Below are 15614 nucleotides of genomic sequence, written 5' to 3' on the forward strand. Positions count from 1 at the left end.
TACACAAATATTCATAGCAGTGCTATCCATGATAACCAAAAAATGGAAACAACTTAAATGCTCATCAGTGGATGATGAATGGATAAATAAAATGTGGGATATCTATACCATGGAATGTTATTCAGCCATAATGTTTTGGTTTTTTTTAAAGATTTTATTCATTTATTTGACAGAGAGATAGACAGAAGAGCACAAGCAGAGGGAGTGGCAGAAGGAGAGGGAGAAGCAGGCTCTGCACTGAGCAGGGAACCCGATGCGGGACTCGATCCCAGGACCCTGAGATCATGACCGGAGCCGAAGGCAGATGCCCAACCATCTGAGCCACCCAGGCGCCCCCCGCCATAATGTTCTGATACATGATGCAATGTAGATTAACTCTGAAAATATGCTGAGTGAAAGAAGCTAATCACAAAGGACCACATTTTGTGTGATTCCACTTATGTGAAATATCCAGAATAGGCAAATCCATAGAGAAAGAAAGTAGATCAATGTTTGCCTGGGGCCGGGGGAGGAGAGAACAAAAAGTGACTGCTAGGGGCGTCTGGGTGGCTCAGTTGGTTAAGCATCTGCCATCAGCTCAGGTCATAATCCCAGGGTCCTGGGATCGAGTCCCACATCAAGCTCCCTGCTCAGCGGGGAGTCTGCTTCTCCCTCTCCCTCTGCCCCTCCCCCTGGCTCGTTCTCTCTCTCTCTCTTTCTCTCTCTCAAATAAATAAATAAAATCTTTTTTAAAAAAGTGACTGCTAATGGATTCAGGATTTCTTTTGGGGGGATGACTATAATTATGGATTTTTATAGATTTTCAACTAGTTTTTCCTTCACTCATCTTAAATTCTGTTCTTAGGTGCTTAAGTATATAGGATTACTGTGTCTTTCTGATGAAGTGACCCCTTTCACATTATGAAAATACCTTCTTTATATCCCTCATAATATTCTCTGCTGTGAAATCAACTTTGCCTGATGTTAATATAGTCATTCTAGCTTTCTTCTTTGTACTGTTAGCATATCATATAATTTTTCATGCTTTTCAGTTTTAACCTATTCTGTTTTTATAGTTAAAGTGCCTTCCATGTAGGCAACATACAGCTGGATTTTTTTCAACCAATCCAACATCACTGCCTTTTAACTAAGATAATTAGACCATTGGCATCCAATATGATTATTGATATGGTTGGGTTTCAAGTAACCATCTTGGTATTTGTTTTGTATTTGTCCTATCTGTTCTTTATTCCCTTTATCTACTTTTTCTGTCTTCTTTTGGAATAATCAAATATTTTTTGTGATTCCATTTTACCTCCCATGAGTTTTTGTCTTCTAGTGATTATCTTAAGATTTATAGTTATATGTTTAACTTATCACAGTCTCTGTTCAAGTGATATATCATTTAAAGTATAGTATAAAAACCATACAATGATATTATTTCCACTTCTCCCCTCCTGGGCTTTATGCTATTGATGTACAGATTTTATTTCACACATGTGATAAACCCAAAAATGGTGTTAGAGATACTATTTCAATAATAAGAAAAGATCTTTCTTTTTAAAAGATTTTATTTATTTATTTGAGATTGAGAGAGCGAGACCAAGTGAGAGAGAGCACAAGCAGGGGGAGGGGCTGAGGGAGAAGCAGACTCCCCGCTGAGCAGGGAGCCCAACGCGTACCCAGTCCCAGGACCCCAGGACCATAACCTGAGCTGAAGACAGACGCCCAACTGACTGAGCCACCCAGGCGCCCATAAGAAAAGATCTTATATAGTTACATGTTGTTACCATTTCCACTGCTCTTTATTCCTTTGTGTGAATCCAGTCTTCCACCTCGAATTATCTTCTGTACGTTTCTTCTCGGGCTGGTCTTCTCATGATTAATTCCTTCAGCTTTTCTAAATCTAAAAATGATGATTTCTCATTTGTTTTTGCATATTTCTGTTGAGCATTGATTTCTAGATTGAAAAAAATTTTTCTCTCAATACTTTTAAAATAATGTTTCTCCATTGTCTTCTTGTTTGTATTGTTTCAAACAAGAAATTTATGTCATTCTTTTTTTATTTAAATTTTTTTTTTAAAGATTTTATTTATTTATGAGAGAGAGGGAGAGAGGGAGCGGGTGTGCAAAAGAGTGAGAGAGAGCATGAGCAGGGGGAGGGGCAGAGGGAGAAGCAGGCTCCCCGCTGAGCAGGGAGCCCAATGCGGGGACTTGATCCTGTGACTCCAGGATCATGACCTGAGCCAAAGGCAGAGGCTTAACCAACTGAGCCACCCAGGCGCCCCAATTTATGTCATTCTTATCTCTCTTTTTTTTTGTATGTAACATGTCCTTTTTCTTTGCCTAAAAAAAAAAAAAAAGATTTATTTATTTATTTTAGGGAGAAACAGTGTGAGCAGGGGGAGAGGCAGAGGGAGAGATACACACTACCCACTGAGTATGGAGCCCAATGTGGGGCTCCTCCCAGGACCCTGAGAACATGACCTGAGCTGAAATCAAGAGTCAGCCACTTACTGACTGAACCACCTGAGCACCCCCTTTTTCTTTGCTTTTAAGATTTTTTTCTTTATCACTGATTTTATGCATTTGCTTATGATATGCTTTGGTGTAATCTTTGGATTTCTTTTGTTTGGCTTTAATTGATCTTCTCGGATCTGTGAGTTTATAGTTTTTATCAAGTTTGAGAAAGTTTCAGCCATTATTCATTCAAAAATTTTTTCTGACCCTTCCTTCTTTTGGGATTCCAATTACACATATATTGGGCCACTTGACTACCCACTGATGCTCACTACTCACTGATGCTTAATATTTTTTCATTCTTTTTTCTTTTCTGAGATTTTGATTCGTTTTTATTCCTATGTCTTGAAGTTCACTAATGTTTCCTTCTGCAGTAGCCAATCTACCATTAATCCCATCCAGTATATTTTTTATCTCATGCACTGTATTTTGTATTGCTAGAACCTTCATTTGGTCTTTTTTCTATTTTCTATGTCTCTACTTAACTTTTGCACATATGGAATTAAGTTACAATAACTTTTGGGGTGCCTGTGTGGTTCAGTTGGTTGGGTGTCTGCCTCCGGTTTAGGTCATGATCCCAGCATCCCAGAATTGAGCTCCGTGTTGGGCTCCCTGCTTGGCAGGGGGTCCACTTCTCCCTCTCCCTCTGCCCCTCCTTGTGTGCTTTCTCTCTTACTCTCTCTCTCAAATAAATGGATAAAACCTTTTTAAAAAGTTACAATAACTTTTAATATTCTTTTCTGCTCATTCTGACATGTGTCAGTTCTAGATCAGTTTCAATTTTTTTTTTCCCTCTTCCTATGTCTCATATTTTCCTGATTCTTTGCATACTTGGTAATCTTTAATTGGATGACAGACACTGTGATTTGACCTTCTAGGGTGCTGGAGATTTTTTATATACCTATAAATATCCTTGAGCTCTGTTCTAGGACACAGTTACTTAGAAACTATTTGGCCTTTTGGGTCTTACTTTTAAGATTTGTTAATTGGGCTCAAGAGCCTTGTTTAATCTAGGACTGTTAGTCCTCACTGTTGGGGCAAAAAACTTTTGAGTACTCTAGAAAATGCCCTAAATTATGAAATTTCCTAGGTTAGCTGATCAGAACAGGCACTTTTCCTAGCCCTTTCTGGTACTGTTCCTTCTTATTCTTTTTGGTGAATCTTTTCTTGGCGTCAGGCAGTTTCCTCACATGTAGAGAGTGATCAGTTCTTGCTGAAGATTTGAGGAGTACTATCTCTAGATCTCAAGTTTCCCTCATTGTACAGTTCTTTCCACTCTATATTCAGTCCTACGAACTAGCTGTCTTACTCACATTGGATCCCAGCTTAGTCTTCTAAACTCTGGGAACTCGCTAAGTCTGCTTTGGTTTCTCCTCCCTATATTTTGGCCTGGAAACTTTCTCAAGCTAGTAAGCTGGACCAGTCAAAGGGCCTAACTTTCTTTCTTTCTTTCTTTCTTTTTTTTTGTTTTGCTTTGTTTTTTTAATTCTTATGGGATGGGATAATTGTCCATTGCCTGATGCCCAGTGTCTTGAAAACTGTTGCTTCATATATTTGGTCTGTTTATTGTTGTTGTTTTAGGCAGGAGGGTAAATTTGGTCCCTACTGCTTCAGCTAGCGGAAGTCTCTAATGTACTTTCTATAAACTTTTTATTATGGAAGATTTCAAACTTACACAAAAGTAGGCAGGATTGTCATGTAAATGCCCATGTGTCCATCTCCAGGTCTTAGAAAATGATCAACTCACGGCCAATCTTGTTTTATCTGTGTCCCCACTCACTTCTCTCCCTCTTGTATTATTTTAAAGCAACTCCCAGACATCATGAAAATTTATGCTAATATTTTCAGGGTGAGTTTCTGCAGTGATCCCTGTCAGTGCCCTGCCCATATTCCCCCTGTCCTTTCATTTCAGTGTGCCTGAACTGACTCTAGCTCTCATGGTCTGCATCTCTTTGCTTAAAGGCTTTCCTCCAAAGTGGGGAGAACTACTGTGTCCTGCTCATAGCAGGCTGGAACTACGAGTGTCATTGGTGCCACCCCCCCTGCCCAGGGACAGACCCTAACCAAGGACTAACGGGTATGAAGATATAAATATCTCAGCTCCTTCATCCCTTGTGAGATGATTATGAGGCATGTGCTTCACACCTTTCTCCTAAGTTTCTCAATGGGATTACATTCCCTTTGCCCACAGTAGTAGTCGATGTGATAATGCCCCCTTTATTATCTGTATCCCCTCTGTGTCACATTTGCTCACTCCCTGTATCAGTTTTCCAGGGCTGCCATAACAAAGTACCACAGACTGGGCGACTTAACATAATTTATTTTCTCATGATTCTAGAAGCTAGAAGTCCAACATCAAGGTGTCAGAGTTCAAGGTGTCAGCAGGGCTGGTTTCTTCTGAACCTCTCTCCTTGGCTTATAGATGACTGTCTTCTCACTGTGTCTTCACATGGTCTGTGTGTGTGTGTGTGTCCCAATCTCCTCCTCTTATAAGAATACCAGTCATACTGGAGTAGGGCCCACCTATTCAACCTCATTTTTACCTTAATTACCTCTTTTAAGGCCCTATTTCCAAGTACAGTCACATTCTGAGGTATTAGGGTTTAAGACTTTACCATATGAATTTTGGGGGAAAAATTCAGCCCACCACACTCCCCTACTGATAATTCCTGCATCTCTCAAATGAACTACTTCTACTCAAATCTTTATCTCAGGGTCTGCTTCTGGGCAAACTCAAGTGAAGGAAATCTCTAAAAGATAAAGGACTCTTGAAAAAAATAACCAAATTACCCCATACACTCTTGATAGCTATGCTTCAAGGCTTTACCTATTCTGCCTTGTACAATTGGCTTTTTACATGTGCACATCTTTTTATATTTTTATGTCCTCACAGTGATGGCAGGGACTATGCTGTATTGATCTTATCCCTATCCAGGCAGTGCCTTGGATGCAGGAGATACCAATGCTGCTTGATTTGCTCAAACCAATGACAGTAGTTCTAATCTGCCTTGGAAACCAGGTTTTAACAGAATAGCCACAAAATCTAAATGACAAAAGTACTTGTACTTTAATAATGTAAAATCCTTGCTGAGTCTATTACCAGCAATGTATACAAATGTGCAATACCTAGCACTAAGGCAAACAATATATGTTGACTGAATTAAGGTTTTAGTGATTTAAATTAGAGGTATATATAGCATCATCAACTGAAGTTGGAAGCTAAAAACTCTGGATTACAGAGACATTTATAGTAGACACGAATTTATATAAAATATCTTCAAACTGCTAGTGCCACCTACTGGTGGGGATTGGCCAGTGTTCAGAAACCTATCTCCGTGCTCTTGAATTTCGATGGTTGTATAACAAAGGGCCTATATGAAGCATTAGTAAACAATAAAAAATATTTATATATAATTACAAGTGTCTTGTGAAAAGGAACTATCACAAATTCAATCTTCACATTGATATATACACATGAGCTCAACTCAATACTCTGAACTAGACCCTCAATAATTACTGGCTAAATACGTGACTAGGGTGACTGATAAGGCAGAGAGCCTCTTGACTATAAATCAATCTTATTTTACGTTATAACAATATTAATCCAGGATTGTATTCTTCCTCTGGACATTACTTACATTTGATAATAAAGTAGTTCTCTTTGACATCAAAGACGTCAATGCTGGGCTAAGTACACAGTAAGACAGATGTAAGCCCTGTCCCTTTCAGCTTTGAGTAATCAGGCGGCTTTATTTGTCTGAAAATTACTAACTGTGCTACCGACGTTATGCTTACAACACAGTGCCTTGGGTTCAGCTGACCCTGACCTCGAAGTACTTTCCAGACCACTTTCCATGAATTGAGGGAACAGTTTGTTTCCCTTGAGCTGGGGTAGGGGCACGTGCAGAGGATGCAAGAAACTGAGACACAAGGAGCAGAACTTTGACACGAAACCATCCCATACTCTCGGACCACAACCACAGTGAAATCTGGGACCTGAGTTTTCCCCGCCTCAGGCCGGCCCCGCCTCCCGGCCCGCCCCCGCCCCCGCCTATTCCCGCGGCCCCGCCTCCACCCTCGGGCCCAGTCCTGAGTCCCACCTCCCCTCCCGGCCCCGCCCCAAATCTAGCCCCGCCCCTAGACATCTCTTCTCCCGACCCCGCCTCCCCACTCGGGCCCGGCCCCCGAGGCCCGCCTCCACACTCTGACCCGTCCACCCCTCCTAGCCGCGCTCTAGCTTCTTTATAGCTCCACGCCTGGGCCCGGGCCTCGGCCCCGCTTCCCGGGCCCAAACCCCGCCTCCTCGCCCAAGCCCAAACCTCTCCTCCACCTCCCAGTCCGAGCCCCTCCACCCGACCCGAACCCGCCTCCCGGAGGCGGAGCTGCACCAGGTGCGGACCCGGGGCGTGGCGGGCGTCTCGGTGCGCCAGGTGCGGCTTCCGTGTCAAGATGGCCGTCTCCTGCCGCTTCGGGGCCCGGCTGCAGCCCGGCCGCCGCCTTCCTGTCGGGGCCCCGCTGCTTCGCGTCGCCCTCTACCTCCTGTGCTGGGCCCCGGCGGCTGTGGACGCCGTCCCGGAGCTCGGGCTCTGGGCAGCGACGGTCAACGACGTAAGTGGAGTGTGGAGACCGAGGCGTGGCGCGTCTCGGGCCCTCCGCGTCCTCGCGGAGCTCGCTCCGACCCCCGGGCCCGGCCCCGGCCCCGGACTTGTTCTTCTGGTCTTTGCCGGGCCTGCTCCGGCTCCGCGATACGCTCCCGGAGTCTTTCGTCTCTTATGGACGAGGCTGGCCCTCTCCTCCGGCCCGACCTGGGCTGTGGGGAAGCTTGTGCGAGGGGAAGACTCTCCCTTCTGGGGGCTGGTACTGTCCTTCCCGAGGTCCTGGCCCCTCGCTCTGCTCTGACGCGTTCCGGCTCGATCAAGTTCTTGTTTATTCAGACCCGAGCCCCAGATCCCTTGGCACTCCCTCGTGCCAGCATCTTTGCCATTTGACCCCTCCTCGGGCCGGGTGCGGCCGCACCGCCACACCCGTGAGGCCACTTTAGAAAGGACTTTCCCAGTCTTGCCTCAGCATAAACTTAAAAGCGCGTATGCTGCTTTCGATTTTTTTCTTTAAATGAGGAAACATGCGGCAGCCACCGCACCCCTCTTTCGCTCTTCCAGGGTTCCTGAATTTCTCTAGGGCTCCTATCATAGTTCCGGGAATGTGTGTGTGGAGATGAGGTGGGATGGGTGGTTAAGGAGTGTTTGAAAGGCTAGTCTGGAGGCATGAATGTGTGGAAACTTCCTTTGCAGGACAGGCCATTTGAGAACTTGGCATCCAGTAGTCACATGAGATGATGTAGGAGCGATGCAGGAGTAGAATTTTGGAAAGTCTTGCCAAAGAGGGACAGGAAATCAGGAAGAGGCCTTATCCCCTGCTTTTCTAGTCAGATGATTCATCCAGCTCTGCTTTAAGATGAATATTTTCCACATGCATTGAAATGATGTTTGAGGGCGTCTGCCTTCCTCTCAGGGTCCTGGGATCGAGCCCCGCATCGTGCTCCCTGCTGGGCGGGAAGCCTGCTTCTCTCTCTCCCACTCCCCCTACTTGTGTTCCCTGTCTCGCTGTGTCTCTCTCTGTCAAATAAATAAATAAAATCTTAAAAGAAAAGAAATGATATTTGAGCCCTAAAGGCAAAACTTGTATTTTGATTTACTCATCAGAAAAATTTAGTACCAGAGGCTGCAAATACTTCCTACAGCGTAGAAACTATACAAGAAGGAAAGTAGGTCTCTTTCTGAATTTTTAAGACCCGGTGCTTCCATTTCTTCCAGGATTCTTCTGGGTTGGTGTCCCATTAAATGTGTCAGTGATATAGCATTCACATCTCAATTGAATTTCTCTGAACAGTAAAAAAACAAAACTCAGAGAACCACACTTGTGGTTTCATGCTTCTTCTTTAGTGAATGGCAGTATCATAAACTAAGTCAGTGTAAAGAATACTGGAAGTGAATGAACTGTGCACAAATTGTTAAACTACTTGACCATATCTATAAAGATCTTTGCCACTTTACTTTGGATGGTGAAACTCCAAAGGCCCTGGAGAAAGAATGACTTTGCTTCCTGCGTAAGGAAGGTAAATTTTTCCTTGGGTCCTACATCAGATCAGTAGCAGTCCATAAAGCCCTTCTTTGCAGAGAATATGCTGATTTTCCCCCCATTTCAAGTTGTTAGAATTTGTCCTTAAGAATAAGAGAGGAGAAGGAGGCTTTCATTTATTTGTACTGCAAATGTATCAAGAAATGCTTCTTTTGATTGTAAAGGTCAACAAATAGTTTGAGCACCTGCTATGCACAATGTACTAGACTGGCCATTGCTGTTGCAAAGATGAATTTAGACAACAGTCCCTTCTCTCAAGAAGCTAACGTAGTAGTAGAGACAACAGATTCATGAGTAGTTAGATACACGGCAGCATTCTTGGAATATTAGTGGAGCACTAGGTGGGGCGTCACCTAACTCCGCTTTCTAGAGTTGATGTCTGGTTGGGTCTTTAAAGATGAGTAGATGTTACCTGGATGAAGAAGGAGGAGGGAGTAGAAAAGCAGCAATGCAGGAAAATCTTAGTGTTTCTGCTGAATGAGGTTCTGGTAGGAGTGTTAAAGGGGACTCAGACTACCCTAAGCCTCCCACAGCTTGGTCCTGAACCTGTGGCCAGGGTTCTAAACTCCAGGACCCTTAGGGTCTGAGGCCAGTGATGTCATTGAGTGAAGTGAACTAGAGTTAGGGGATGCTGGGAGAGCTGTGGCCTCTAGATGATGTGCTCCTTCTGAAGAGGGCAGCTGCCGTTCAGCTCCAACTAGTGGATCTTTTATGGCAATGTAGACACAGAATTGCCAAGTCTCCCCCCCCACCTTTTTTAAAGGGAAGACCAGAATCCATGTTTTTATCATGTCAACTAATTTAAAACATTTTTAAAAGTTCCCGTGTGGGCCAAACAAATCCCATTTATAGGTTTGCTTAGGCCACCAATAACAAATTTGGGGTGTGAATGAAGGAGAGCCATTGAAGGATCTTAGACATAAATACCAATCACTGTGGCTGCTATCTACGGATGAATTATAGACTCAGATCTGGTGGCAGAATTATCAGTTAGGTTATTGCAGAGTGGGAGGCAGAAAATGTTGAGAGCCTGAATTGGAGCAGCGGTGGCGGGGATGGAGAGGAAGAACTAAATTTGGGAAGTGTTTGTGAGATAAAATAGGCATGCCTTGGGGATTGGGCAATGGAGCTCAGGGGCTGGAAGGAGCCAAGGCTGGGGTGACTAAAGCTGGTATCACCTGCAACCAACATGAGTAGTATAGAAAGAGTAGGGGAGGAGCAGAGAGGAATGTGTCTGCCTTAGGACAGGATAGTGTGGAATGTCTGTCCACTAGGATGGACATGACCTTGAGGCAGTTGGGTATGTGGATCTGAGGCTCAGAGGAGGGATCTGGGCTGGGGGGTTTGTTATTACTGTTGAAACTGTGTTGGGGTGGAAGGTTACCAAGAAAGAGCTGCCTGTCATCTGTGTTTTTCATTCCTAACCACTTGTTCATTGAACACAAGCCCTTCTCACAGCATTTTTATTCTTGGTGAGGGCAGACGTTAAATAACTAAGTAATGGATTATTTCGTTTTAATTGTGGCAAGGGTCGTGAAGGATGAGTCCTAGAGACTGTGTAAGGGAGGGCCTGGCCTGGTGTGGCACCTGGTGGAAGACTTCCTGAGGAAGGGGCTCTTGAACTGGGCTGAGAAGCATAAGAAGTCATTGATAAGGTGAACCAAGAGTGACAGGGAAGGGTTTTTAAGTAAATTTTCAGGTTGACTACTAAGGTCCTGAGAGCCGGAAGGAGTATCCTGCATTTAAAACACTGAGAGAAAGGTGCTGAGAGGTGGGCAGGCCTTGATCATGCCGGGGCCTGTGAGCGGCAGTAAGAATTGGTCTAAGTACCAGTGGAAAACCATAACAATTGAGGAACAGGGATGGTTGTTTTATCAAAAGTGATTCGAATAGATATTGAGAAAGCAACTGCAAATGCACAGATAGGTCCCCTGCCTGAGCAGCAATAATGGTACATGGCAGCAGCCTTTAACTCCTGTGTGTGGCTGGTCCCCGGCTGAGACACTAGAAGCAAGGGCATTCCGGAGCCTCTTAGAGAGTAGATACATGGCACAAGATTTTAAGCAAGTGGGTGATGGGACCAGATTTACATTTTTAAAAAATAATCACTCTGGTCACAGGAGTGCAAGAGTTAGAACTGTATACTCCTAAATAGAGAAAAAAAATTTTTAACTAGATTTTTCTATATTTTCTTGTGTTTAATTTTAGAAATCAGGACCTTTGATATTTAGAAAAACTATGTTTAACTCTACTGAAATCAAGTTTTCTGGTAAGTACAATAAACTAATATACTAACAGTATGTTATAAATGAATAATATCATGTAATATATAAACATTAAAACTAATATAACATATTTTAAGCTATGCAAACATTTTGTCTTTAAGTGGTTCTAACATTTTCAGTGTTTCTTCTGTTTCAGTTAAGTCTTGATTATTTTCAAGAATGATTTTTCTGATCCTGTCTCAAAAAATGTAATATGAATCATTCTTTAAAAATTATAATTAAAGTATAATAAAGTAGGCTTCAGCAAAGAAAAGTATTTCACTTCTGTGAAATTTTACTCTGAATCCCAGCTTTTATTTATTTATTTATTTATTTTAAAGATTTTATTTATTTACGACAGAGAGAGACACAGCGAGAGAGGGAACATAAGCAGGGGGAGAGGGAGAGGGAGAAGCAGGCTTCCCGCCGAGCAGGGAGCCCGATGTGGGGCTCGATCCCAGGACCCTGGGATCATGACCTGAGCTGAAGGCAGACGCTTAACGACTGAGCCACCCAGGCGCCCCTGAATCCCAGCTTTTAAAACTAGGTAAATTCCTTTTAGGAATATATGACATGTTATGATTGTGGTAAAGCCTTCATATCCCTGAAACTTTTATAAATATACACATGGATCACAGAATACAATAAAAATTACTAGACACTAACATTTTAATTAGGATATAAGAACTACCAAGTCATAGATCTTAAGGTTTTTACTATTTTTAATGGGTTTACAGCAAATCATATTTACTATAGTCTAAATCCTCTTAGTGTTTCCAGTAACTTGACTAGGTAAGTTGGTTGCCAGGGTTAAAGTTTTGGGATAAGGAGTAGTTTTTTGTTGGGTAGAGTAAATTGACTTCCTGGGGATCCAAAGCCATGCCCCTTTTCTCTATCACACCATGTTCAGATCATTTATTGGGTGATTCTGTTGCATGTGGGTCTCTGCTGAGGGAAGTTGGCCAGTCATGAGCTAGAAAACAGAGGTGGTTCAAAGCAGCTCATTGATATCATAGATCATCAGTGGTGATAAGAACTTGGTAAGAGGAAGTTGAAGTCAAAGGTAGGTGAGGAAAAAAATTTGGCATCTGTTTGCTTTAATGAATTCAAATCTCAGTGTCTAGACAAGTAAGATTTAGAAGGTGCAGACAAAAAAAAAAGGGGGGGGAGTGGTATGTACCAGTGAAACACATAATTTGATTTAAAAAATCAATACAGGGGCCTGGGTTGTTAAGCATCTGCCTTCAGCTTGGGTCATGATCCCGGGGTCCTGGGATCAAGCCCTGCATCAGGCTCCCTGCTCAGTGGGAAGCCTGCTTCTCCCTTTCCCACTCCCCCTGCTTGTGTTCCCTCCCTCTGCTTGTGTTCCCTCTCTCGCTGTCTCTCTCTGTCAAATAAATAAAATCTTAAAAAAAAATCAATACATAATGTTTGTGATCAGCTAAGAATAGACCATGCTCAAGACGGTGGTATTAACATGTCTAAAGAAAGAATGAGGCAGCAGAAGGGAGTTAGAAGCAAAAACATAAAAAAATACGAGTGTTTAGTCAGGTTAAAGCAGAGGTCTAGCAGCACCGATGGGAGAGAAGTCTTCTTGAACTATGGCTGTAAGTATAACATGTCACTAGCAGGTGTAGATGCAGCATCCTTCTGAGCCGCCTCATTCTAGTGCCATGCTCATCAAGCAACCTTCATCACATTTGGGTATCCAGAAAGGCATGCTGAAGGGAGAGAGTTAATCAATCATTACACAACCACTTTACAGTTACTATTCATTTTAAGTGAGTAATTAGGCATTCTAGATTATACGTCTACATTAGTGGTATGGTGAAGGAGCGAGACTGAGTCTCTGTGTTCTCGCAGAACCAGATTTTAGTGCCTGCAAAGCTAAGAGTTAGTCCATTGGATATGTGTCCATGCTGTGTGGTGGATCAGGCATCTGGCTTTCCCTTAGGTGACCACTCTTTTTTTTTTGAAGATTTTATTTATTTGACAGAGAGAGACACATCAAGAGAGGGAACACAAGCAGGGGGAGTGGGAGAGGGAGAAGCAGGCTTCCCACCTAGCAGGGAGCCCGATGCGGGGCTCGATGCCAGGACCCTGGGATCATGACCTGAACCGAAGGCAGATTCTCAATGACTGAGCCACCCAGGTGCCCCATGGTGACCCCTCTTTTGCTACTCCATTCAGGATGCAGTCTTGTGGAGTTACTGCTGAAAGTCTCTCAGTGTAATTCACTGTATAAACAGAATTAAAAAAATACGCTATATAATCATCTCAATATGTACAGAAAAGCATTTGAAAAAAACGCAACACCGATTCATGATAAAAACTCCTAGAATTCTAAAACTAGAAATAGGAGACTTCCTCAAGCTGGTAAAGGCATCTATGAAAAATCTATAACTAACGTTATACTGTCAGTTTTCTCCAGATTGTTCTATAAATTCAGTTAATCTCGATCAAAATCCAAGCTGACTGTATATAGAAATTGACTAGCTATTTCTAAAATTTATATGCAAATACAAAAAAACCTAGAATAGCCAAAGGAATTTTAAAAAAGAAGGAAGTTGAAAGACTTCTTTTTTTTTTTTTTTTTAAGATTTTATTTATTTATTTGAGACAGAGAGAATGAGAGACAGAGAGCATGAGAGGGAGGAGGGTCAGAGGGAGAAGCAGACTCCCTGCCGAGCAGGGAGCCTGATGCGGGACTCGATCCAGGGACTCCAGGATCATGACCTGAGCCGAAGGCAGTCGCTTAACCAACTGAGCCACCCAGGCGCCCGAAGTTGAAAGACTTCTATCTGATTTCAAAACTTATAATATAAAGGTACAGTAATCCTAACAGTGTGGTACTGGTATAAAGGTAGAACATACAGAACAATAAGACAGATCAGAGAGCCCAGAAATAAACCCACATGTGTAAACTCAATTGATTTTCAGTAAAGGTGCCAAAGTAATTCTTTAGAGAGAAGATGGTCTTTTCAATAAATGATGCTGGAACAATTGTATATCTACACTGAAAAAAATCTCATCTCTTACATTGATCATGGATTTATTTATTTTTAAAAGATTATTTATTTATTTGACAGAGAGAGTGAGAGAGCACAAGCAGGGGGAACAGTATAGAGGGAGAGGGAGAAGCAGGCTCCCTGCCAAGCCGGGAGCCCGATACAGGGCTCCATCCCAGGACCCTGGGATCATGACCTGAGCCGAAGGCAGACACTTAACTGACTGAGCCACCCAGGCGCCCCTGATCATGGATTTAGGCACTGTCTCCACCTCTCTATCCTTCCCTTCTGGGACTCCATTTGCCCTTATGTTAGACCGCTTGATATTGTTTCACAGGTCACTGAGGCTTTGTTAATTTTTTTCAGTCTCTGTGCTTCATTTGGGATCTTTCTTTTGCTTTGTCTTCAAGTTCAGTGATCTTTCCTTGTCCAGTATTTAATCTCATTTAACCTCTATTAATCTCATATAGTGAATTTTTTACTTGAATATTGTACTTTTTTATTCTCTAGAAGTTTGGTTCCTTTTTTCAAATATCTTCTTTCCCTCCTCAGTATTTTCATATCTTCCTTTATCTTTGAGCATTTGGAAAATATTTATAACATATTTATATATTATATTCTTCTCTGCTAATTATCTTTGTCATTTCCACCTTTGTCATGATGACCTATCATAATTATGAATCAATTTTTTCTGCTTTTTATATCTAGTTTTTTGTTTGGGTAGTGGGTGTCATGAATGTTACATTCCTTTTTTTTTTTTTTAAGATTTTATTTATTTGAGAGAGTGAGAGAGCACAAGTGGGGGGAGAGGCAGAGGGAGAAGCAGACTCCCCCTGAGCAGGGAGCATGACGTGGGGCTTGAACTCGGGAATCCAGGATAGAGACCTGAGCCGAAGGCAGATGCTTAACTGACTGAGTCACTCAGGCACCCCATGAATGTTACATTCTTAAGTGCTAAAATGTTATATTCCTTTAACAGCTTTGTTCTGGCAGACAGTTAAGTTTCTTTTGGGTCAGTTTGATCCTTTCCAATTTTATGTTTAATTTCTTTTAGGGTGGATATGGAGTAGGGCTAACTTAGCACCACTTCTAAGGTGTGGCCCGGCTACATTTCTCCCGAATGCTTGGTATATTTAATGAGGCCTTTACACTCTGGTTGGTGGAAACTGAGCTAGTTCCCAGCCCTGTGTGGCCTCTGAGAATCACTGGACTTCTTTCTGTGCAGGGGCTGGCTGGGGCAGACAGGTGCAATGGTATCCCTGTCCAGATTTCATTTACTTTTTCTCTAGGCAGTTCCCAACTCTTGGGTGTTCTGCCCCAGAAATTCTACCAGTCTCAGCCTCAGGTTGGATTCCCTCTGGTTACCAGTCTTCAAGATGGCTCACAGTAATCCCTGCCTCCTGGTTTTCATGACTTTATATAGTCCCCTACCACATTATATCAAGGTTGGTCTGACCAAGAGAATATGGCAGAACTAATGGCATGTCACTTCTGAAACTAGGTCATAAAAGATACTGTGGCTTCTTCTTTGCTCTCTCGCTCTCTCTCTCTCATGACCTACTTTAGGGGAAGCCAGCTGCCATGTTGTCATAACACTCCTAAAAGAGCTTTTTCTATTTCTAGACTTAATCTTTTTCTGTCTGTCTAATCATGTTACCCTCCTGCCTGAAATATATGGTAGTCCTTTGTAATATTCAAAATAAAG

The 15614-nt window shown here is 42.7% G+C and overlaps 1 protein-coding gene across 3 annotated transcripts in view; it reads left to right on the plus strand.

The window, feature by feature from the left end:
- The first annotated feature begins 6692 nt into the window (after nt 1–6692).
- The window catches only part of TMEM87B (transmembrane protein 87B), a 52827-nt gene continuing 43905 nt past the window's right edge, over nt 6693–15614 (plus strand). For 2 of the 3 annotated variants that reach the window (XM_064572207.1, XM_045884550.3), the window contains exons 1-2: nt 6693–7107; nt 10846–10906. In XM_064572207.1, coding sequence (XP_064428277.1) covers nt 6949–7107; nt 10846–10906 — 220 coding nt within the window. In that variant the 5' untranslated portion in view covers nt 6693–6948. The remainder of the gene's footprint in view (nt 7108–10845; nt 10907–15614) is intronic. The other variant, XM_045884549.3, reaches the window with a different exon arrangement.

The sequence above is a fragment of the Mirounga angustirostris genome, unplaced genomic scaffold (genome assembly GCF_029215605.1).
Source record: "Mirounga angustirostris isolate CCGP_5_RB_7025 unplaced genomic scaffold, mMirAng1.0.hap1 SCAF_10, whole genome shotgun sequence".
Lineage (NCBI taxonomy): Eukaryota > Metazoa > Chordata > Mammalia > Carnivora > Phocidae > Mirounga > Mirounga angustirostris.